The sequence below is a fragment of the Capricornis sumatraensis genome, chromosome 21, assembly GCF_032405125.1.
Source record: "Capricornis sumatraensis isolate serow.1 chromosome 21, serow.2, whole genome shotgun sequence".
NCBI classification, from domain to species: domain Eukaryota; kingdom Metazoa; phylum Chordata; class Mammalia; order Artiodactyla; family Bovidae; genus Capricornis; species Capricornis sumatraensis.
This window is the reverse complement of record NC_091089.1, coordinates 3373177-3396861: the sequence shown is the minus strand read 5'-3', so window position 1 is coordinate 3396861 and position 23685 is coordinate 3373177. Positions and strand designations below refer to the sequence as shown.

General features: G+C 57.9%; 1 protein-coding gene across 2 annotated transcripts in view; it reads left to right on the top strand.

The window, feature by feature from the left end:
• NFATC1 (nuclear factor of activated T cells 1) overlaps positions 1–22750 on the top strand; it is a 50910-nt gene extending 28160 nt beyond the window's left edge. For both annotated transcript variants that reach the window (XM_068993558.1, XM_068993559.1), the window contains exons 4-8: positions 6679–6881; positions 8780–8952; positions 9842–9982; positions 16227–16282; positions 22274–22750. In XM_068993558.1, the coding sequence (XP_068849659.1) occupies positions 6679–6881; positions 8780–8952; positions 9842–9982; positions 16227–16282; positions 22274–22465 (765 nt within the window). In that variant the 3' untranslated portion in view covers positions 22466–22750. The remainder of the gene's footprint in view (positions 1–6678; positions 6882–8779; positions 8953–9841; positions 9983–16226; positions 16283–22273) is intronic.
• Positions 22751–23685: the final 935 nt, after the last annotated feature.

The window sequence follows — 23685 nt, the reverse complement described above, 5'->3', positions numbered from 1 at the left end:
TAGGAAAGGACTTCGTGTTTAGGGGCCCTTGCCCCCCATTTTCATTTGGGGACACAGATGCATGTGGGGCTTGGCCAGCATCGCTTGGAGACTGAGGGGAGTGTTTCAGACCGTCCACCGCCCCAACTCTCCAGAGGACCCCGCAGCCCTGGTGGGCGTGGCCGGCTGCTCTGGCAGCCCCTTTGGGTGCTGGCTCCTCAGGCAGGACACCTGGCCACCAGCTGGGAGGCCCCTTTGGGTGCTGGCTCCTCTTCCCCGGGGGCTGGAGCTGGGTGGGCTCCAGCCAGCCTCAGGGAGGCCCACCGGCAGGCTCGGTATGACGACGCAGCCAGGGCGACAGGGCCCCGGGTCTGGGCGGCCTTTGTTGTGATGGGAACAGCGAGGAAGGGGCTGTGGACTTCCCTGAACTTTACAGTCTTGCCTTTTCTTCTGTCAACAGTTTAGACACACGCACGCACAGAGTGCTCCCCACTTCTGGCCTCTCGGCCGAGGTCCAGGCCAGGGCGTCCGTCTTGCCCGCCCTCTGCACTGCCTCCCTGACACCCCGGCCCAGTCCTGAGAGCAGATGGCCCTGCTGGAAAGGTCCCCAGTTCCAGCTGCCCCACGGGGCAGAGGACCTGGGGAGAGACCTGGGGGGTCACCACTGACCTCTGACCCAGGGGTTAGAGGATGACGCTTCATTTACCCAGTTACCAAAATAGCCCAAGGGATAGCATCTAGCCCCACAGACGGCCAGGCCTCAGTGAATAATTAATAGGTCATGGAAACGTGAGACTCGGTGGGGCCTGTCTATTCCTGAACAGCACTTTAGTTGTAACTTGTGTCCTTGTCCCTATGAATGACCCGTGTACCCCTGTGTGGCCAGGTGAGCAGACGGGAGGCGCAGGCCCAGACGGCGGGGGCTGGGAGGCTGGGCTGCCCGGGGGGAGGGTCCTGGCCCCGCCTCATGCCCCGAGCGGCCCTCATGCTCCTTAGAGTGGCCGGCTCCTGGGCTCAAGTTTGCCCCTGAAGACCGTGACAGCTGACACCAAGGAAGGAGCACGCCAGGAACAGTCATTTTTTCCCAGATCATTAAAGTCAGCATGTCATGTGGCCATCACTGCTCATCTCACGTGGCATCCCTCCCCGCCACCAGCCCCTGGCCCAGGTACTAAAGCATCAGCACTTCAAGAAATGAGCTTCCCGGGAGTGTCTCAGCACTGTAGCTAGGCAGCAGTGCTTCCTTCATCCGACGTCCTGGCGTGTTTTGCTTTACTCTGAGCTTCACGTCGTTGTTTCCTTACTTGGTTGGTTCTAAGTGGGCGTCTCTTTCTGCTCTGGAGATAGGGTCGTTTAACCTGAAACCAGAGTTTTCACAAAAGCCAGAGGCACAGACACTAGTGGAAGAAATCCCGTTTGACAGCAAACCTCCTCGGGCCCAGCAGGGAACGGAGGGTCGGACCACCCGGTGCAGCAGCCCGGCTCCCCTCCGCCCTGGGGGCCCAGACACCACTCGGACACGGGTCTGACCCAGCCTCCCCGCAGCGAAACCCACCGAGCTGCCCTTGCAGTGAATCAGTCTTTCACGGGGCTGCGGGGCAGGGGCACCTCCCTCCACTCTTCCTGCAGCTCCCAGGCAGGTGGCGTTTCCCTCCTGGCCTCCTTTCTCGGCCACATGCACAGACCTGAACGGGCTCCCTCTTCGCAGATAACAGTGACGCCCCGGGGCCCCTAGGCCGGCCCCCGGACCAGGCCCTCCCAGCACTACCCCTCCTCCTGCTGTGCTGTGCACACGGTCCTGTCTTTCTGGGGGGCTCCGGGTAGGAAGGCGCTCGCCCCTGAGTGCTGCCCCCACCCCGCGTGCAGCCGGGAAGTCGGGAGCACCCCGTCCACACACTCCGGGCGGGGCAGCACAGTCTTCGGTGAGCTGGGCCCTCCGTCTCCTTTCCTTCGAGAGCCACTGGGCTCTGGGCTGCGGGACAGCCGTCTATTCTGTGTCGGCTCAGGTGGCCAGCCCTGCCCTGTGTAGGCCAGGCCTCACCCAGCAGGACCCGCAGTCTTGCCCTGGCTGCTGTGCGGTAGCCACCCCTCCACGGCACCCGGTGCAAGGGCTGGGGCTGGCCCGGCGGCAGGCCGATGACAGGCGTGCGGGCGTCTGGCGGGCTGTGCCCTTGGCTTCTCGGCGCCTCCGTCGGCCCTCTTGCCTGGCCCAATCCACGGCGCCTCTGGGTCACTGGTGGCAGACCCACAGTCCAGGCTCAGCCTCCAGAGTCACACCTCTGCTCACCCGAACCCCTGGGGAGTGGCCACTGCCCTCATCCATCGTGTGATATTTACAGTGAGTTCAGAGAGGTTGTCCTGAGGATCGAGGGCTCGGGTCACAGCGTCAGCCCTGCCTGCCCAAGCTCTGGTCTGCAGGGAGCTAACCTCCTGCTGGAGGCCCTCCTTCCTCCCAGGCCGTGGAGGACACGAGACGCCCTGGGGGGAAGCCCTCTTGCGGGTTTGGAGGCCGAAAGCTCACACGGCAGTCTCTCAACTTAATCCAGTACTGGGAAGATTTCGGTTAAAAAAAGTAGAACCAGCTTGTGAACTGGAGTTTTTCTTCCTGCAGAGCTCCTTTGGGTATTGCGTGAAGATGCAAATTTTACATCTGGGTTAAACGCATAATTTCCCTTTAAATTGCCTGCTTGACTGTGTACAAGGATCCCTGCTCGGTGTATGTTCGTACTAACTGGAAACTTGGTTGAAAGTAATTTCACTCAATTAACTAGTCCTTTGTTTGACGACGCTGCTGCCACTGTGTGTGCTGTGGGAATTTCAGCGTCCGGTAAATTTGGCCTCAATCATTCCTCACCTGTCATCCTGCCGTGTAAGTGCTGAGCTGAGCGCAGTAGCTAAAAACAAACATCTCTGTGTGTAGAAAACTCATTAGCTCCCGTACCTTGAAAATGGAATAATACATCCAGTTTAGTTTAGGTTGAAGCAAAGAGAGGTCATTGCTATGACAGGTAATTTTATAAATATTATTTTGACAGATACTATAAGGTGGCCAGGGGCAGAAAACCCATGCAGTGGAACATGTGAAGTATTTAAATGACTTCTCTTAAAATGAACTTCATGTTTTAAATAATAGATGTTTACCTCCCAGGTTAAGCCTTAAATATTCCCATTTTCACTGAAATGGCATGTTTTTAAAAAGGCAGCGTTGTACCCACAATACACTGCCTGCTGGCAGAGCCAGGCCCCAGAGTGAGTCCTGTGGGATTCGAAGTTGTCATTGTCAGACCATCTGACCCCGGCCAGACCCCGTGCTGCCCTGGGGGCCCCTCCTGATGCAAGGAGCAGGCCGTGGCCACGCGTGAGCAAGTCTTGGTCAAGTATATTCTTGTATTAAATGTCACAGAATATAATACTGAGAGGCAGGATTCATCTCTTCCTCAGTCTCAGATTTTATTTTCACGTTTCCTGTTGTGAAAACCTCGGTCGAGTCCAGCACAGGTGCCTCAGGAAGCTCGTTAGTTTGGCAGAAGACTGGACTTGGGCTCCCCAGCAAGGAAGAGAGCAGCTGGGCCGGCCGGGGGGTCGGTGCTGGTTCCCAGAACCCTCCCCGACTCAGCACTGTGCTCAGACGCTCATGGATCCACCTAGGAGAGTGCGTGTCCGCCCTGGTGGGCAGAGCGTGCGGTTCCTGCAGAATTAACCTTGTCAGCAGGACCCACCGTCAGGAGTTGGCAGCCCCAGCACGTTCTCTGTGTTGATGGCCTCAGAGGTGAGAGAGGCCCCATGTCAGCCTCCGTCCACACAGCAGGCGGGAGGACAGCGAGTGGACGTTAGGTCTCTCTCAGTAAACTTAGGCTCTTGCCAGCTCTCTGCTTGCTGTGGGCACTCGGAAATCAGCCACAGGCCTGAGACCAGCTCACTGCCTCTGCTCACTGCCCATCGGGCACGTGTCTGGTCCGTACGGGTCAGACCCTATGGGTCGGGATGAACACAAGTTTGTTCTAATAGGAAAGACCCACTTTGAAGACGAGCACACCCATGGGTGCCTGGGGCCGCGTCACAGACAAAGACGATAAAAACAGGGAGCCTGACGCCTGAAACTGCTGCTACTGCCAGGAAATAAGATCTTTAAGCAACTCCAGGGTCCCAGAGAGAGTCTGGAGAGCACGTGTGCACATGTCAGCCTGTGAGCATTCACGTGCGGCATGTGCATCTGTGCACACCCAACTTGTGTGCATGCCCGGCCTGTGTGCACGCCCGGCCTGTGTGCACGCCCGACCTGCATCCTCCTTGTCTCCGCAAGACCTCACAGTGATGCTCGGGTGCCCTGGGAGCCATTCTGCAGCCCATGACATTTAACAAACATGGGCTGATAAATGTTACTTGGGTGCTACAGACCGTTCCCCAGAGACGTCCGCAGACGCCAGTGGCCGGCGCTGGGAGTCTCAGCTGCCGGACGCTCACCTGAAGCTGTAAACTCATTCACTAGGGCCGCAATCCAGCCGCAGTCAGAGCTGGGCTCGGTGGCCTGTGGTCTGGTGTTGTCTGTTGTAACGCCGTGCAGACCGTGTCTGCTGGGAGACAGGGCTGGATGGACGGAGTCATGAGGCTGCGCGAGCCACGCCCTGATGAGGTACCGTGTGGATCCCTCTCTCGCCCGGCTCTTGGCCTGATGCCCAGCTCATCCTCCCACGTCGGGGGTGGGCAGCCCCAGCGCTCTGCTTGATGAGTGTGCGTGACTCTCAGGAGCGGCCTGTCATTGTTTGGATTCTCTTCTGAGGCCTCAGAATTTACAAGTGACTTCATCTCTTAATTAAGTGAAGTCAGTGCAGTAGCTGGGTCTTTGTCAGCGCGTCTTGATGGACGGTTTGCTGCTGGTTTTAACCACGCTGGAAGCAGCGCGCGCTTGCTTCCCTGGGCTAAAGAGAGACTCGTTTCTCACTGTGGCGTCAGAGGAAAGCTGGGGAGGCCGCAGCTGAGGGTGGGATCGAGGTGGATGCTGCTAACTAGGTGTCGTGGAAAGAAGTGGAAACCATCCAGGGAAGCGAGCAGTGGGATCTCTGCAAGGAGGAGCGAGACACGGAGCAGACAAAGTGCCGGAGCCCGGCACCAGACCTGCCAGTGAAGTTCCGGCTCGTTTGTCTCTGGACCTTCAGCTTCCATTCTGCCATGCCAGCTTGGAAAAAGTGAGCCCTAGAAACAGCAAGCAGGGTCTTGGACATGGAGGTCAGCTGCTGCTGGACCTGGAGGTGTCCCGTTTCTGTGGGTCACTGATCCCGTCCCCCTTGTGTGTCTGAGAACTGTCTGCATTTAGTTTGCCTCAAAGCAGTCCCAAGTCCCAAGCCGGCACTGCCTGAAAGTTCTTGGTCGTCCAGCCTGGCCTCCTGCTCTGTGGCTGTGAAGTGACTGTCCGGACTTCCCACAGGACAGAGGCGGAGCCTGGATGGCGGGGTGGGGACTGATGCCCCTGAAGCCTCATCTAAGCAAGGGCTTTGGGGCTCATGTATCGGCCGGACCTGAGAACAACCCCACTGCAGGGCCAATTCTCCCGTGTTTCCACCCGGGGAGCAGGGTCGGGCAGAGGGTGGGTGGCTGTGCCCTCACCCACATGGAAGCAGTGACCGACAGCCTTCTAGGCTGCACTGGTCTGGCTCATTGAGCTGCCTGTTGTCCAAACTGCTAACATGAATCTAAGGAGCAGTGATGACAACCCGCAAAGGGGAGAGCAGCCCACTGTGCCCCCTGAGCCTGTCTGTGTCGGCAGCTGCCCTCCTGGGGTCCTGTGTCGGGACCCTGGCAGGTCCCGGCTTCTGCGGGAGGGGGATCAGCATGGGGGCTGGCCCTGCGCTGCCTGCTTGCTTTGGGTTTGCCTCTTGAGGATGGCCTGCCATAAACAGGATGGAAGGCAAATCCAGTGCCGTTCCGAGAGGGACTCTCACTGAGGGGTACAGGGGGAAGCGAGGCAGGAACTCCACCCAAGGTCTGCCAGGGGCAGCCGGTGAAGGTCCTGGGAGTGGCACTTACCCCCAGAGTGCAGAGTCAGCCCGTCTTGTGTCTGGGGCCCGAGGCTGACGGGTTTTGTGCCCATACAAGACCATGTGCCCAGCACACAATTGAAATGGCCATGTACAGCCCCCCCCCCACACCTCCCATGTGGGGTGTGAAGCTGGCAGAAGACGGGCCACGGCCTGGGGCACATGGGACAGGCCCCAGGGCCCCACGCACCCACGGCCTGCCGGATGTCAGTTGTGTCTGGTTTGGAGCATCCTGTTTCTGGTTAGAACAGGACTGAGTAGGAGAAAGTGGGTCGAGTCCTGTTGGGTGCATGTCTGAATTGATCAGGGGTGGGCTTATGTGGAGGGGCTTGGCCTCATGAGATGCTTGTGTCCACACGCGTGGGCAGAGGAGCGCCTGTGGACGAGGCCATGGCCCGGAGACCCCGGCTCTCCTCCCCACCTGCCCCTCCTGGGGCCCCTGTTGCCATCCTGAGACGCAAGCAGATGCGTGCAGGTGTGTGTGGCCCTCGTGTGCGCTCGTGTTCCAGCACGGGCAGCCGGGTGTTCCACGCTGACTCACGAGGTGTCCAGCCCAGCGGGGGGTGGGGGCCGGCCCCAGGCCACGAGTTTCCCCCGCGCCCGCGTCTGTGGGGAGCGAGGCGGGTGCGGCGTGGGCACTCACGGCCCCCTCTTCTGCCCGCAGCTGCATGGCTACGTGGAGAGCGAGCCACTGACCCTGCAGCTCTTCATCGGCACGGCGGACGACCGGCTGCTGAGGCCACACGCATTCTACCAGGTGCATCGGATCACGGGCAAGACCGTGTCCACCGCCAGCCACGAGGCCGTCGTCTGCAGCACCAAGGTCCTGGAGATCCCGCTGCTGCCGGAGAACAGCATGCGCGCCACGTAAGCTGGGGACTGGGCCGGCCCTCGGAGGGGGAGTCCTCCTCACGCCTCCACTTTGCTTAACACTTCAGGAAACTACAAATATTTACGACGGCAGACTTGTTTCCTTCTAGGGTTTTCAGGTTGCCACTCAGTTCACAGCTGTGCGTGCCCCCTCCGTGTGCAAACGTGGCACATACTTTTTTCTTTCTCTTTTTTTTAAACTTTTCATTTTGTATAGGGGTTAGCCGATTAACAATGTTGTGATAGTCTCAGGCGAACAGCAAAGGGACTCAGCCATATACATACGTGAAGTCATTCTCGCCTGACTCCCCCCACCCCTGCATGGGACCCTTTTCTTTCTGAAAGTTCTGTGAAAGCCAGAGGGGTGGTCAAAATGCTGCTAATGTTGAAGCATTATGGAGACCAGCTTGTCTGGGCTGTGTTTTCAGTAAGGGTTTCTGCTGATGTGACCAGCTGGAATGTGCAGGTCAGGCCTGGCTCTTTGGCGTAGAGGTGACTCGATTAGCAAGCTGCAGAGTCATCTTCTCGGGTCCAAGTGGGGTCCCTGTTCGTGGCCTCATTAACCGAGTGACCACAGTGTGCCCTCGCCTTCACTCCCGAGCTGCAAATGCGGCAGAGAAAGGGGACAGTGTTGGCCCTCTGGACTCACCTTCTCCTGGGGGCCTCTGTGGGCGCAGGATGGAGCCTCAACACCCTGTGTGTCTAGATAAACACGTAAGGCAGCAGTTCATTAACACGGGGTTCTCGGGGGGTGTCCGTGGGGGCAGCCTCAAAGCTGACTTTGCAGGGAGACAGCAGGTGGGAAGGCCCTGCACCCAAGTGGGTTTGGGGCGTCCTCGGGGAAGAAGGAGCCCAGGGCCATGGTTGGGGAGGGAGGGTATGGGAAGCCACAGTGTGGGCTTGTGTGGGGTGTTGATCAGTTATTTGTAAGTAGCTCCTAAACCCTCTACGTTGTAAACAAAGGGAAAGCCTTCTCTCTGTGTTGGCTCTTCAGGGATTTGAGGGGATTCATTCTGTTTCCCAAGGACCAGGAGCGGGGCTGACGGCTGGGAGACCCTGCTCGTCCCTCCAGCAGCTGCAGCTCTGACTCCAGTGGCTGCGTTTACTCCGTGAAATACCCTTCAGCCCGGGGCAGCACAGTCACCGCGGGCCAGGCTTCCCACCTCTCTGGGCCAGGCTGTGGTCCCGACCTTCAGGCCTCATGCCGCCTTGTCTGTGAGCTTCTGACAGAGGAAAGGGCTGGTTTCCATCTGACAAGTTGCCTGTGGATTGTTGTGCTGGAGGCTGGTGTTGGATGGAATCATAAAGTTAAATGAAACTAGAGGAAATCACATGCTGCTGCTGCTGCTGCTAAGTCACTTCAGTCATGTCCAACCCTGTGCAACCCCATAGACGGCAGCCCACCAGGCTTCCCTGTCCCTGGGATTCTCCAGACAAGAACACTGGAGTGGGTGCATGAAAGTGAAAAGCGAAAGTGAAGTCGCTCAGTCGTGTCCGACTCTAGCGACCCCATGGACTACAGCCTACCAGGCTCCTCCGTCCACGGGATTTTCCAGGCAAAAGTACTGGAATGGGGCGCCATTGCCTTCTCCGGAAATCACATGAGGCCCTAGCAAATCCAGGATCCTGAGCTGAGGGGAGACACTCCCAGAATCTTGGGGAAGGAGTTTTTCAGAGCCCGCCCCGGGTGCCTTCCTCTGGGGCATCCACACCTGCCCACTGTGGCGGGCCCTGAGCGAGTGGGGCTCTGCCTGCTTGAGACCTGGGTGCATGAGGGGCTGGCTTGTCCTGCTCCTTCGCCGTCTCCCACTTGATGGGTGGACGTGGGGCCATCCTGACAGGTGAGTGGATGTCGGGCAGGGCTGGGGACTGAGGCAGGCACGATTGTCTCACAGCATCGACTGTGCTGGGATCCTGAAGCTCAGGAACTCCGACATCGAGCTGCGCAAGGGGGAGACGGACATCGGGAGAAAGAACACGCGGGTGCGGCTGGTCTTCCGCGTCCACATCCCGCAGCCCAACGGCCGGACGCTGTCGCTGCAGGTGGCCTCCAACCCCATCGAGTGCTGTGAGTGCCCTGCCCCCTGCCGCCCCGTGTCCAGGCCGAGGGCCAGTCCCGCCGGACCCTTCCCTTCCCACAGCCCACAGCATTCCACCCCGCCCCAGGGAGTGTGCTGTGTGGCGACCCCCATCCTCACAGCTCACCCGCCCGCCACCTCAGGGAGCATCCTGGCTTGTTCCTTTGTCTCTGACCTGAACATCAGTCAGATATCTTTGACAGCCCCTCCCTCACAGCCCCCCGCGGCCCCTCCCTCACAGCCCCTCCTGTCCAGTCTCCAGATGGCCATCCCCAGGCCGTGGGCTCTGCTGCAGGTGGCTCCAGCTTTCTGACCTATGGTCTCTCCCCGTGAGAAGGAGCAGGCCCCTCATCTCAGGTCTTCTGGTCACTGGGGAGGGCCGTGTGAGGACCCCGGTCACTGGGGGCCGCAGAGTGTATCTTCACTGTTGCTGCTACACAGACCTCTGCCCCATTTCCCAGCCTTGGCCGCCTGTGCCCTCAACCCTTGAGAGCCCACCACATTCAACTTTAGCCTGGGGTGCCTTGCTTTGTGGGCCCCCCGCCTGGTTAGACCTGGGGATCGCCCTGTTGCTGCTGGTGGGCAGGCTGTGTCCCCCCTAACCTACAGGACTCCCCACAGCTTCCCCAGGCCCTTCAGGGGTGATCACTCTAGCAGAACGCATTCACTTCCACAGAGTCACACACACACACGCACGTGTGTACACACTCACGTATGTACGCACACACGTCTCCACGTGGACCAGTCAGAGGCGTGCTGCCTTCCCTTTGACAACGGGTCGTGGGTGGACCGGCTGCCCAGGAGGGGCTGGGGGGCTGTGGGTGGACCAGCCCTCCCAGGAGGGGTCTCACTGGCTCACTTCTCGCCCCACCCCCACAGCCCAGCGCTCGGCCCAGGAGCTGCCCCTCGTGGAGAAGCAGAGTGCGGCCAGCGGCCCCGTCCTCGGAGGGAAGAGGATGGTCCTCTCCGGCCACAACTTTCTTCAGGACTCCAAGGTCATTTTTGTGGAGAAAGCACCAGGTATTTCCTCTTAAAACCAGCATCGAGTGCTTGCTGTTTGGGTGCCGGCAGAGGTTGGCTGGCGGGAGAGGGTGCCATGCACGGTCCCAGGGCCTCCCCACATGGCTTCAAGGGGCTGCGGGTGTGGGGTCTGCTTCTGCCCGGCTAGCAGGTGCCTCTTCAGGGGCTCCAACCAGCTCTTGCTGGTCTTTGCCTTTCTTAGAACCGCAGACCATCCTAGGCAGGTATCCAGTTGTGCAGTGGGCGCGGAAGCCACAGGGGACCCCACTGGGCCCAGAGACCTTTCTGTGCCGTTCGCTCTGGTGGCACAGCGCCCCTCAGTGCAGAAGGAGACACTAGTTGCTTTCAATGATGGTGGCCCCTGGGGCCACAGCCACCCATGTGTATGTGTGTGTGTGTGTGTGCATGTGTGCACACATGCGCATGGACCTGTGTCTGTGCATGCAGGTGTGTGCTTGCACGTGGACCTGTGCGTGTGTGCACATGGACCTGTGTCTGTATGCTCCTCTGCAGGTCTGAAGGGAAAGGGTCTCTACTCTCTGGTGTCTGGGGAACCAGGGGACCAGCCTGTCCTTGAGCTGCAGGATGGGTGCAGGGGGTTAGGGGTAGGGGTGGGAGTAGGGCTGGGGGAAGCACGGCTCCTGCCCCAGGGCTGCCCAGCCCTGCCCAGCCCGCGTGGTCATAAGGGTGAGCATGTGGCCTCACCGCGCTCACACCCTGGGGTGTGTTTGTAGAGCACGTTCCTTGTGGGGAGCTGGCCTGAGGGGATGCCGCTGCCCATAGGCTGGAAGGGGGTGCCCGCAGGCCGGGTTCTGGGGCCGGTTGCCTAGCTGCTCCTCTGAGCCCCAGTCCAGCTCTTGAGCCCAGGGCAGGGCCCCTGCTGCTCACCGAAAACCGCGGAGGCTCTCAGCCTCCGTAATGGGGCTGATTTTGTACAGTCTGCAGGAAACTTAAGTGCTTCAGTCAAAACGGACTTAAGAGTCTCTCACGTTGACCTCATTCTGCCTGCACTATTGTGCCTGTGATTGGGAATTGTTTCACAGGAGGCAGAAGACCCGCCTGAGCACAGTGGTGGGGGGAGAATTCACACTACCAGAATGCCCCTCTTTGGAGGAGGTGAATTTTGAAATAATTTCAGCGTTTGTGTTCTAAATGTGGGCGTGGGCACCCCCTCCCAGCCTGTGGGCGGCAGGGTCCTTACCGCACTCGGAGATGTATGTGGTGGGAGCCGGCCGGCGCCCCAGTCTGTTTCCTCCAGGGCTGTTTCCAAGCAGCCCTGACCTCAACCTGGGTGCCATGATGGGACCGTGAGGCGTCTCCCAATCTCCTCAGCTTGTCGTGGGCGGGGGCGGGCTCCTCGGTCACGGTGGCCTGGTCACGGGTCTGCACGGTGGCTGTCGCCTGCGGCTGGAAGCCGAGTTCCCGGGCGTCTGGCTGTTCGCTGGGCTCCCCGGCTCCCCGGCCCCCGGCGGGCTCAGTGCTGCTGCCGCTCACTGTCACGCTGGCCTGCCCCCAGCCTGCTGTCTCCTGCAGCATTCCATGTCTGGTGGGCAGAGGGCAAGAAACCAGTAAGTGGGTGGAGACCAGACGTCCCGCAAACACATGGTGCGTCACGACAAGGGCAGTGTAAACACGCAGCGCAGCTGTGTGTCGTGTCACACTGTGTCTGCGTCTAAACAAAGTTGCCGGCACATTTGCACACATGTCCACGCCAGTCCTGTGTGTCCAGCATGCATTCCTGGCCTAGCACACATGCTTCCTGATGGGCCTCAACAGTTACTAGGCTTTTCCTGGTTGATTTTGGGGCGAGAAACCACTAAAGTCAATTTAGAGTGAAAGCCTGGTCATCCTCTAGGCTCCTGAGGAGGTGCCGTGTGCTGGAAAATTCTGTCTTTAGTCCCTACTTGGAGGCAGCAAGGCTGGCATGCGAGCGGTGAGGCTGGTCCAGGAGCTGCTGGCCGTGGGCAGGAGCAGGACTGTGGCTGGCCTGTCGCACGTCAGACGCTGGGTGAGGTGGGTGTCTAGTCACCATGTCGCCTCAGCTGCTCTGAGCAGTGCTTGGAGTTTCTTAAGTGTTTCAAGATTCCTCCTGGCCAGGGCTGGCTGTCACCTGTGCCCACCTTGTGTGACCAAGCAGGGTCCCGGAGGAGGATGGCCCTCAGGACATGGGAGCGAGGCTTCTCCCGTGGTCAGAGGACCCCTCAAAAAGAGCCATGAAGCAGCTGCGCTCACCTGTGAGATGTTCGTGTTCTCAGCTGCGTTCGTGGCGGGACTCTCCAGGACCACCCTGTAATTCTGCTCAGGGTTCAGTGTCCAGTAAGAAGCCACAGGGCCTTCCCTTCAAGGACAGCTGTGGCCTGTGAGCCAGATGCCGCCTCCTGCAGTGGACGTCCCTGAGCGTGGGGCCTGGGACAGAATCACTGGGAGGCCTGGCAGGAGCAGGACGCTGAGATGCCCCCCGCACCCCGCTCTCTCCTGCTGGAGGTCAGGGGGCTCTGTTACAGCTTGTGCATGAGGGATATACTTGCACACATGTGTGCAGATATTAAAAACATATAAAATCATTTAAATATGAGGACACGGAGAGAGTGCCCACGTGGAGGGGGATCAGGAGAGACTAGGGATTTGGAGCTTGCACCGTGTGTCACCAGGTTCTCGATTGTGATGCTTAAAGTCAGCGCTGTGCAGCCCAGCCTTTCCACACGGCTCCTAGAAACTGTGTGAAGCTCAGCAGAACTCACCAGAGCTGGCAGCTTCGGCAGGCTACATGGTTTGCTGCAGCTTGTGTGTGGCTGGACACAGGCGTGGCCCCCAGGGCATCCTTAGTGGACACTGTACCTCCTCGACGCCCAGACTGGAGGGGGACCCCTTGGCACGGAGGCTCAGACAGGCCCCATCTGCCCGGACTCAGGGCTAAGCCACCCAGGGTGTAGACTTGGACCATCGGGTTCAGTGCGACTGCAGACCACCTCCCTGTCAGACCTGTTCAAGCCTATTACTGAGGCCCCAAACCCCACATGGTCACAGACCCAGAAGAGAACACGACACCCTCAGTCCTAAGTCTTTGCAACAGAAGCAGGACTTGTTTCCTGCAGGGAAGGCCTGCCACTGCCCGGGATTGACCATTGGGAAACAGCGCTGACCCTCAGTGGGTGGAAAAGAGCAGCAGCCAGGCCCCTCTGGTCCTTAGGAGGCTTTTTCTCACTTTGGGCCTCGGAGCCAAGTGGTCCTCCCTCCCACGACCCTGAACTGAATGTTTTCAGCCGTCTTGGGGGGTTGTGTTTCCCCAGTGCCTTCAATGCAGATGACAGGCGGGTGGGGCCCTGCTGGGGTTGGGGGCCATGGCATCCTATTCCCGGCTCTGCCACCCAGCAAGGTCCTCCAGGAATGTCCCGTGAGGGCATCAGAACATCACCCTCTGAAGGCCAGAGGGTGCCCATCCTACTTGTCACTCGCTGTGGTCGGCTGTTGGTGTCACGCATGATGCACAGTGGGTCTGTGTGGGCTCACATGAGCACACGCGTGTTCCTCCCCTGGGCGAGGGAGTGACCTTGCTTCACTCTGGAGGCACATCTGCCTGTCCCTGCGGGCATTAGAGGCAGCACCCCCACCCTGGCCCTGCGGAGTGCTGGAAACCAGCGAGTTTGAGGCAGGGTCAGCTGTTGGGGACCCTCGGGGCTGCGTCCAGCAGGCCTGCTCTGTCCCCACCCTGTGGAGCAGGGAGCAGGCCGTGCGGCGGGGCTGCCCCTCCCAGGCCCGGCTCCTCCGCCGGGTGTGGTGGGGAAGCCTTTCCGATGACTCAGGCTGCAGGGAATTCCCTAATGACTCGGAATAGTTTTACTCCTGGGCTTGCACACAATTTCCTACTGAGGAGGCCAGCGAGCTCCTGATAAGGCTGGAGCACAAAGGCCCGTTCAGGCCTGTGGCCTCCCTTCCCGTAGGGGCTGCGGCTGCGTTCCACACCCGGTGGCCTCCCAGCAGCTTTGCAGAAACAAGGACGCCAGAGGCTGGGGGCACGAGCCCCAGGCCGGGGCAGTGGAAGGAGTCAGCAGTCAGCGGGATGGGGGCGCTGGGGAGTGTCCCGCATGGGGGTCCCACAGGGCAGGCAGCGGCCACCCTGGCTGCTGCTCCGGCCTCCTCCTGGAGCAGGATTGCGTGTGCACTTCTGACCACAGAACAGACTGGGCCAGAGCCCCCTGGCCAAGGTGAGGGGCGTGGGAGCCCTGGGCCTATGAGCCGGATCTCAGTGGCCCATCTGCCTCTGCCCTTTGCTCCGTGCTCAGTCTCTCTGTGCGCCAGGGATCTGTGCTTTCAGACGCTGTGACAGGGCTGTGAGCCTGTGCGGGTGGCCAGGCTGGTCAGCTTGTGGATCTGCTTGCACGGTGGGACCGCTGGACCCCAGGCCAGCACTGGACGGGATGGTGTCGCACAGCCCACGAGGGCCTGGAGGGGAAGGCCCCTCCCGCCCTGCTTGTCCTCGGTGCGCACACCCACCGCCCACTCCCCACCCGTGTTTCCCGTGATGGCTGTTCCACCGGTGGACCTACAGCCCATTCCCAGGAGGCCGGTCTGGCCTATGGACCCTCCTGGAGGGTGGGCGGTGGACACTGGGTGAAGGGCTCTGTCAACCTCTATGGACCAGAAGTAAAGCAGTTGCAAGGCTTTGCCACAGCTGTTCAGGTTTTAACACTTAATGGCTGTTTTGGGGCAATGATGGGTTTTGTCATAAGAAAAATTGTTGTTTTTAAAAGGCACCAAGGACGTGGGAGGCTTGGTTACAGGAAGAGTCATTTTGGTTTCCTCAAACCGGTGGGGGTGGGTGGGGCCCAGTGGCGCATCCACAGCAGGTGTGGGCCATACCGAGGGAGCTGTGTCCACGGTGCTTTCCACGCGTCCCGGGGACCCTCTGCCGTTTATCGCCCAAGTTGGGGGTCACTCCTTCCCTGAGCCCTGCCCTCATGGGAGCTGTCTGCTGCTTGCGGAATGCCAGCGCTTTTAAGGGTGGGGGTGTTCTTTCCGTCTCCTGTTGGTTTTTCCTAGAGGAGAGACGGATGCGGGTCCCCAGGCTCCAGCAGTGTTTGATGCCCTAGTGGGTCATCTGCTGAATGCTCCGTGGGGGCACTCGGTGTCCCGAGGGGCTGGTGTGGCCTGGCATGTCCAGGCCTCTTTGTGACTCACATTTCCTCTCTGCTCCGCCCTCCGCCCCTGCCCAGCCAGCACTGTGAGGGACAAAAAGGCGATGCTGTCTAACTTATTTATAATTTAGTATTTGTAACACATACATTTCTTCTTGGAAAACAGTGAGAAAGCAAAAATTAGGCCCAGAACCATTACTAGATGCAACATTTCATTTGGCGAGCAACTTTATAAAAAAGTGCAACGAGGCCCGTGTAGGAGATTGGCATCTGTTACTTCCAAATAACGACTAGGCCTTGTAGGCAAAGCATGCCTGCCAGAGGGGCTTCCTAGCACCGGGAACACGGCTCTGTCACCCCAGCCAGCAGGTCCTGGGCCTCGCCTCCCTCCAGGGCCTGGCCCAGGGACAATAAGCCCTTTCTTTCACGGGCACTAGAGCCTTTTCATTTTTTCAAACATGCAAACGGCCACGGGGTAAGGTTAAAAATACCTTGTGTTTTGCATTTCTGTGTCCTGATGTGGCAAGGAGTAGTCTCAGAGAGGATTTTCTTATTCAGCCCCCAGTTCCCCTGAGCAGGGCAGGACCCGTGGCTCTAGGGCCACACTTATTAGAATAATCCTCCTCCCAAGACCCATGAGGGCTCTTCATGCCCAGGTAATGAGGCCCCAGCTCCCACTGTATGCACTGCACTCAGGCTCACATCCCAGACGATGGGCTTCCTACCTGGGTTGCCTGCCTTCCTCCTGGGTTGCCTGCCTTCCTCCTGGGTTATTCCGCCTTGGAGCGTAAACCCTTTCTACGGCTGGCGCTAGGGATGCTCAAGGCCCTAGCTAGGGACGCTCAAGAGCTCCCTCCTGCAGAGTGGGGGTCTCCAGCCCCCCACTCCAGACCTGCAGTCAGGTCTGTTTGAGCTCCTCCCCTGGGGGCCTGGCATCCACTCTCTGGTTGATCAGTCACACAGGGACCCACTCCCGTCAGCTGCTGCTGAGCCGGCCAGGCAAGGGTGGGTCCTCTCATTGCAGGACTCCCATCTGCCTGCGTCCAGTTGTGATTTGGAGGCCGCCCCTTTGAGACAGAATAATAGACTTCCCGAATCCTTTCTTGCAGATGGCCACCACATCTGGGAGATGGAGGCAAAAACTGAAGGAGACCTGTGCAAGCCGGTGAGTATGGGCCAGACGGGTGGTGGTGGGGGCTGGGGGAGTGGACGGACGGCCTAGGGGGGCCATGTGCTCTCTGGAGAGGCTCTTGACTACAGAGGGGCTCCTGGCCCAAGGGACATCACTTCTGATTTGTTGCAATGAACCACGGATGAGCACACACAGAGAGAGAGAGCAAGGAGTAGAAATGGTTGTGAAGTGCTTCCTGACCCAAGCGCGCTCGGCACGCGCAGCGCAGGGAGCAGACAACGTGGACGTGGGGTGACCGCAGAGAGCCAGGCAGCTCCTGGGCTGCAGGCCCCCACCAGGTAGACCAGGTGCACACACATGCCCAGAGCCTGTGGTCTCCACTGGCCATTGTCACCAGGGAGCCCAGACTCGCTGCCCTCCGAGAGGACCCCCCCCCCCTCCAGAGCCTGAGCCCCACGCCTCACTGCCTGGCCATGCGGGCCCAGGGTTTCCGCCAGCGTCCTTGGCTCCTCACGCGCTGTCCTCCCACCAGGACACAAGCTCAAGGTCAGACCTGAGTGCTGCCCCACCTGCTTGTCGTGCTGGCCAGCAGCCGGGGGATCTGCAGACCACTGTGCACACTCATCGTCTGCAGGGCCCAGGGCCTGCCGGTTCCCATCTGTACACTTGGCTTCCGTGGTGTTTGTGGCTGCTCACGCTCAAGGAAGAGCCAGGAGGGGGCCCTAAGGAAGAACCAGGGGAGCCTGAGGGAGAACCAGGAGGGGCCCTGATAGAGAACCAGGAGGGGGCCCTGAGGGAGAACCAGGGGGGCCTGAGGGAGAACCAGGAGTGAGGCCTGAGAGAGAACCAGGGGGGCCTGAGGGAGAACCAGGGGGTCCTGAGGGAGAACCAGGAGTGAGGCCTGAGAGAGAACCAGGAGGGGGGCCTGAGAGAGAACCAGGAGGGGGGCCTGAGAGAGAACCAGGAGGGGGGCCTGAGAGAGAACCAGGAGGGGGGCCTGAGAGAGAACCAGGAGTGGGGCCTGAGAGAGAACCAGGGGGGCCTGAGGGAGAACCAGGGGGTCCTGAGGGAGAACCAGGAGTGAGGCCTGAGAGAGAACCAGGAGGGGGGCCTGAGAGAGAAGCAGGAGTGGGGCCTGAGAGAGAACCAGGAGGGGGGCCTGAGAGAGAACCAGGAGTGGGGCCTGAGAGAGAACCAGGAGTGAGGCCTGAGAGAGAACCAGGGGGTCCTGAGGGAGAACCAGGAGTGAGGCCTGAGAGAGAACCAGGAGGGGGGCCTGAGAGAGAACCAGGAGGGGGGCCTGAGAGAGAACCAGGAGTGAGGCCTGAGGGAGAACCAGGAGGGGGTCCTGAGAGAGAACCAGGAGGGGGGCCTGAGAGAGAACCAGGAGGGGGGCCTGAGAGAGAACCAGGAGGGGGGCCTGAGGGAGAACCAGGAGTGAGGCCTGAGAGAGAACCAGGAGGGGGGCCTGAGAGAGAACCAGGAGGGGGGCCTGAGAGAGAACCAGGAGGGGGTCCTGAGAGAGAACCAGGAGGGGGGCCTGAGAGAGAACCAGGAGTGAGGCCTGAGAGAGAACCAGGAGGGGAGCCTGAGAGAGAACCAGGAGGGGGGCCTGAGAGAGAACCAGGAGGGGGGCCTGAGAGAGAACCAGGAGTGAGGCCTGAGGGAGAAACGGGGTCCTGAGGGAGAAACGGGGTGTCCTAAGGGAGAAGCAGGAGGGGGCCTGAGGGGGAAGCAGGAGGTGGCCTGAGGGAGAAGCAGGAGGTGGCCTGAGGGAGAAGCAGGAGGGGGCCTGAAGGAGAACCTGGGGGCCCGAGGGAGAACCAAGGAGGGGGAGCGAAGGACAACCAAGGGGGGTCCTGAGGGAGAAGCAGGAGGCGGTCTGAGGGAGAACCAGGGGAGGATCTGAGGAGGACTGGTGCCTTCTTGCTGTGTTTCTGTCTGAAGCCGGCAAAGCCTCCTTCCTCTGCATGAGCACTGACCGGTGCGCCTTTCGGGCTGCGTCTTTATTTGGTAAGATGTCCAGCAGAGCAGCCCTGTGCTCTCACCCACACTCCCAGTCCCTGCCTTCTGGTTGAGGTATGGAGACCTTGTGTCTGAAGCATTTATTGACGGGTTGGATTACTGTCCACCTCCTTTGTCTTCTCAGAGCAGGAGGAACCTTCAGGTAACAATGCACAGGCCAGCAGGTGATTTTTTTTTCTTTTAAAAATCCTTTACTTTTAAAAATTTAAACTTATTTATATTAAATGAAAAAAGATGATTTTTTTTAATGATAAAAGGAAAAATTTACAAAGAAAATAGATATTATAAACCGTTAGACACCTAACAGCAAATAAACAAAGATACATAAAGCAAAAATCAGAAGAAATATAAGGGAAAAGAAAAAATAAATAATTGCCATAAGACATATCAACATTTCTCTGAGAATGTTTTATCAAGTGCAGAAGAAATAAGAATATGAACATCTTGAATGAGGTAATAATTTAAATGTAATAAATTGATATTTAATTATTTTATATTACTCTTACATCCTACGGTGATTTTTTGAAGTTCAAAGTTCCTCCACTCTGTCTCCCTCGTCCCACTGGCCCCTCTTGATGGTGGCGTGTGGACGGTCCATTCCTGAGAACACAGGCAGTGGGAGTCATTGTTCAAAGTCTCATTCATGATAAGGACTGAATTTTCTCCGTTGGCCGCGAGATTTGCAGACGTGATTGCGGTACCCTCTGCCCTGTGTCTGGAATCCCCTCCCTCCACACAGCTGGCTTCATCAGGAAGAAGCACGTTGCTGTTCAGCTGCTAAGTTGTGTCCAGCTCTTTGCAACTCTATGGACTGCAGCATACCAGGCTTCCCTGTCCTTCACCAACTCCCAGAGCTTGCTCAAACTCATGTCCATTGAGTCGATGATGCCATCCAGCCATCTCATTCTCTGTCGCCTCCTCCTCTTTCTGCCTTCAATCTTTCGCAGCATCAGGGTCTTTTCCAGTGAGTCAGCTTTTTGCGTCAGGTGGCCAAAGTACTGGAGCTTCAGCTTCAGCATCAGTCCTTCCAATGAACACCCAGGACTGATCTCCTTTAGGATGGACTTGTTGGATCTCCTTGCTGTCCAAGGGACTCTCAAGAGTCTTCCCCAGCACCATAATTTGAAAACATCATTTCTTCGGCGCTGAGCCTTCTTTATGGTCCAGCTCTCACATCCGTACGTAACTACCGCAAGCATCTTTACCTGTGACTTTAGCTGCTTCTTCCAAGCACTGATCCATTTACAGAAACCTTCCCAAATGGTTTCAAGGTAAACCTTTCCTCCCAGGCCCAGGGAGGACACCTGTATCCCACTGTCACCACCCCCAGGGTGTCCAGGCCTCTAACCTCACATGCTGCCTCACGGCTCCTCCTGGTTCCCTTGGGGAAGCGCTGCTGGCTTAGGAACTCCGCTTCTGGACAAGGACTCCAGGCCCCACAGTTACAGAGGTGGGCCTCAGGTTTGCTGTGACCAACACCAGCCATTGGTGGTCACCCCGAAACAGAGGCCCTTGGCTCCAGGTTCCAGCCCCCCTGTAGGCCCAAGTCCTCTGCCCCCAGGCTACCCACCCCTTCTCCTGGGCAGGAAGGAGAGGCCAGCAGAAACTGTGCATTTTTGGCATTGAAATAATTCCGCCAAGTTTGCATGTTCAGATTTTCCGTTGTTGGGTTTCCTTTTCCACTGTGAACAGTGCATATTTTAAAGAAAACTTAACCATTATCAGTCGTGTGTTCTGAGAGAAAAGCATGTGAACAGCAATGTGCTTCAGGTTTATGGTTTCACCTTTCTTATCTCTTAAATGAAGTTTACTTTCATATATTTCTTCTAATTATGAAAGAGTGCCATATTCATTGTGGAAACTTGGAAGATATTAACAAAGTTTAAAAAGGAAAACGCCTAGTGAAATTTCAGTGGGATGTGGCCACCATTAACATGTGGGCGTATTTCCTTCCACCCTTTTCCTGTCATGGGCGTGTATCTACACGCACACACACATACATACACATTATACATTTCAACAAGGCTGGGTGGCACTGCGTGTGTGGTTTATGTGTGACCTTAAGCGGTGTATACAGTTGGTATGTATCTACACACACACACACACTATACATTTCAACAAGGTCAGGTGGCACTGTGTGTGTGGTTTATGTACAACCATGAGAAGTGTAGACGGTGGGTGGGTATCTACACACACACACGTACATACACATTATCCATTTCAACAAGGTCGAGTGGCACTGCGTGTGTGATTTATATATGACCATGAGAAGTGTAGACGGTGGGTTTTCTCAAAGTAAGTGGCATGAATGTGCCGAGTGCTGTTTGGACCTCTCGCCCTGGTGCTGGAGAGACAGGTTTCCCTTCTGACCTCTACCCTCACTGCACATTTAGTGGTCCATCATGATTTAATAACCTGTCCAGCATATCAGTCTGTGCCCACATCTAAACACAGTCCTCCAGTCACCTGGCCCCCGGACATGGAACCTGCTCAGGGTTCCTTGCCCCACCGGGCATGTCCCGGTGCGTCCCTGCAGCCACTCCTGCGTCCCAGCTCTGGTTCTGGTCTCAACTCGAGCAAGCCCTCTGCCTTTCTGCCTCTTGTCCTCGTTTCTGCTGTTGACTCCGGTGTCTGCCATTACTGAGCACCGGCTGTGTGCCCGGTGCCAGCATCACCTGCAGTCCCCTCCTCAGACCACTGCCCCGAGGTGTGTCTTCCTCGTCCTCTCCCCTGTGCCAGCGATGGAGCGGAGACTTGGAGATGTCAGAGCCCGGGCTGAAGTGCAGGCCTGTCCAGCCCGGGCCAGGCTCCCGGACACGGGCTGCGGGGCTGGGGCACAGACGTGGCAGAGGTGCGGCCCCAGCAGGGCTCTGACTGAGCACACGTGCCCTTGCCGGGTCACCCACCCTTGACTCCACTGACTCCAATAGAAATGCACTTTCTGGCCCACATGTGCTCCCAGGAGACGGAGCCCAGAGCAGGCTGCAGGCCTGGTCCTGCCCGCCCCCCTCCACCAGATGCCCTTAGCAGCAGACTGTGCCTCATGTTTTCACCTGTAAAGGGAAGAGTTGTCCTGAAGTTCTCCTCACTTTTCTGTTTAAACATTCTTAAGATTTCACTATTAACCGGATTCAATCAATTTTACTGTTAATTGGCTACAACTCTTGAAAGTGATACCACGGATTTTTCTTACACATTTTCCTCTTGTTAACTGAAATCGTATGATAAAAGTCATTGAAGAAACCTTTTAGGATGTGAAATCTTGCCCTACCCCACTCCCAAAATCAGGGCCTCTCTTTGGTGCTGAGGCTGGGCCCTCGTGTGGAAGGCTGGGCACCTGAGCACGCAGACCCTCCCTGCTTCCTTCCCCCACAACACACGCTGGCCCTGCCCCAGTGACTCCTCTGCGTATCTGTACTTGAAAGGGGGCAGTTTGGTGCAGACGTTGCTGATGTTTCGTTTAAAACCTGGAAGAGCAGCAACAGCCTCCGTAAAGCCCCGGTCCCTTGTGCCTGCCTTCCCGTCCCCATCCATCTCGGGGTCGTGACTTGGGCTTTGGGCCGTTGGCGTAGAGCGTCTCCAGGGGGCACTTGCCCCCTGGGTCTCTGCTGCCGCTGACCTGGACAGGTGCCCCTGGCTCCACTGCAGGGCGGTGCCTGGGGGCTTATTAGTTTCCTGCAGGTCATGCTTGGGTTTGGGGACAGAGAGGCGTGGGGTCCTGCCCAGTGGCTGGTCCCCTCTTGGTACCTGTGCTCACGACTTCTCTCCTGACTCAGTCGGCAGCATCTTAGATGAAGCCCATGCCTCCTCCCCGCACGCCCCCCTCAGCCCCCTCTGGGCTCTGGCCACGCAGGAGCCATGGGCCTCAGGCGCTCGGCCAGCCTCTCCAGGGAGAAACCTGCGCATCTCACTCTCGGCGGGGTGAGGGGGTGTGGTGTGGGTGGGTGTGTCCCTGGCTTGTGAGTCGCTCACCGCCCTCGCCCACCTCTTTCTCTCTAGAACTCGCTGGTGGTGGAGATCCCGCCTTTCCGCAACCAGAGGATAACCAGCCCTGTGCAGGTCAACTTCTATGTCTGCAACGGGAAGAGGAAGCGGAGCCAGTACCAGCACTTCACCTACCTGCCCGCCAACGGTAACGCTCTCTTTCTAACCGTAAATGCCGCCAACGAACCCACGGGGTGCTTTTCCTAAAAGAAAATCAGGGACCCTGACGTTTCAGTCGCTTCAAACCGTGTGGTCGCACTGTGGGCCCGGCCGTCATGTCCTGTTAGCAAGATCTCATCGTCGGTTTCTTCCAAACAGAAGTGGAGCTTTTGGTGTGCTTTCCTTCATACTGTGGGGTGGGGCTGCCTTTGGGAGTGACTGCTGATCCTTTGGAGGCTGCTTGCCGATGTGAAACCGCCAAGGGGGCGAGAAGGTGCAGCTGTTTTGTTCTCAGAAGCTGATGAGGTGGCCTCGGCATGAGTTTAAATTCTCGAGATGCTTAAGGTGGAAATGCAAATAGTTGTCATGATTTTGCAGGTGCTTGAGAAATAAACCTGAGGCCTGAGGCTGGTGACTGGTGTGGTCATTCACTAACATGATGGTTCTGTCCCCAAGCTGACGTCCCACATAAAACTCTCGGCTGGAAAACTGCCTCTCCCCTCGACCGGGAGGCTCTCGCCCCCAAACACCCTTCGTTGTTGTTGTTCAGCCGCTCAGTCATGTCCGACTCTTTGCGACCGCATGGACTGCAGCATGCCAGGCCTCCCTGTTATCCGCTGTCACCCGCAGTTTGCTCAAGTTCATGTCCATTGAGTCGGTGATGCTATTTCACCAAACACCCTTTGCTTGAGCAAAAACAGCTTGTCCACATGGTCCACTCACACTTTAAGGGTGGTTTCTGGTTCTAAAAAGGCCTGTTTGCACCTGTCCCACGTTCCAGGCTGTTTTCTTAAGGAGAGCAGCACTGTTGTTGCTTCTCCTCTGAACTCGTAGGCAGTTGTTTCCCAGCAGAGCTCAGCCCTGCAGCCTGGTGGCCCGGCCCCCACCGCCTCCTCCAGGCAGGCAGGTCTGTGTCCAGAGAGGACCAAGTCCTGATTCCGTTGTGTGATGTAAGTGCAGCTGTTATACTGTGGCTTTTGTTCTGAAGACTTGAGAGATCCCTATTATCTAAGAGGTAAATCACATACTTAGAACTAATTGCAAAAGCAGCTATGTCCTTATGAAGATGTTTTTGGAGGCTTCAGTTTTCTCTAAATGTGAAACCCTCTGTGTCACAATAGACTAGGTGACAGAAAGCCCTGGAAAACCTGTGGCCATCAGACAGTAGAATTAACTGTTTTCCAGGAAAACAGTAGCCAAGGCTCTCCAGGTTTGAATAACGTGGTTTTGCTGTAAAGTCACCGCGTCACGAGCGTGCACGTGGACAG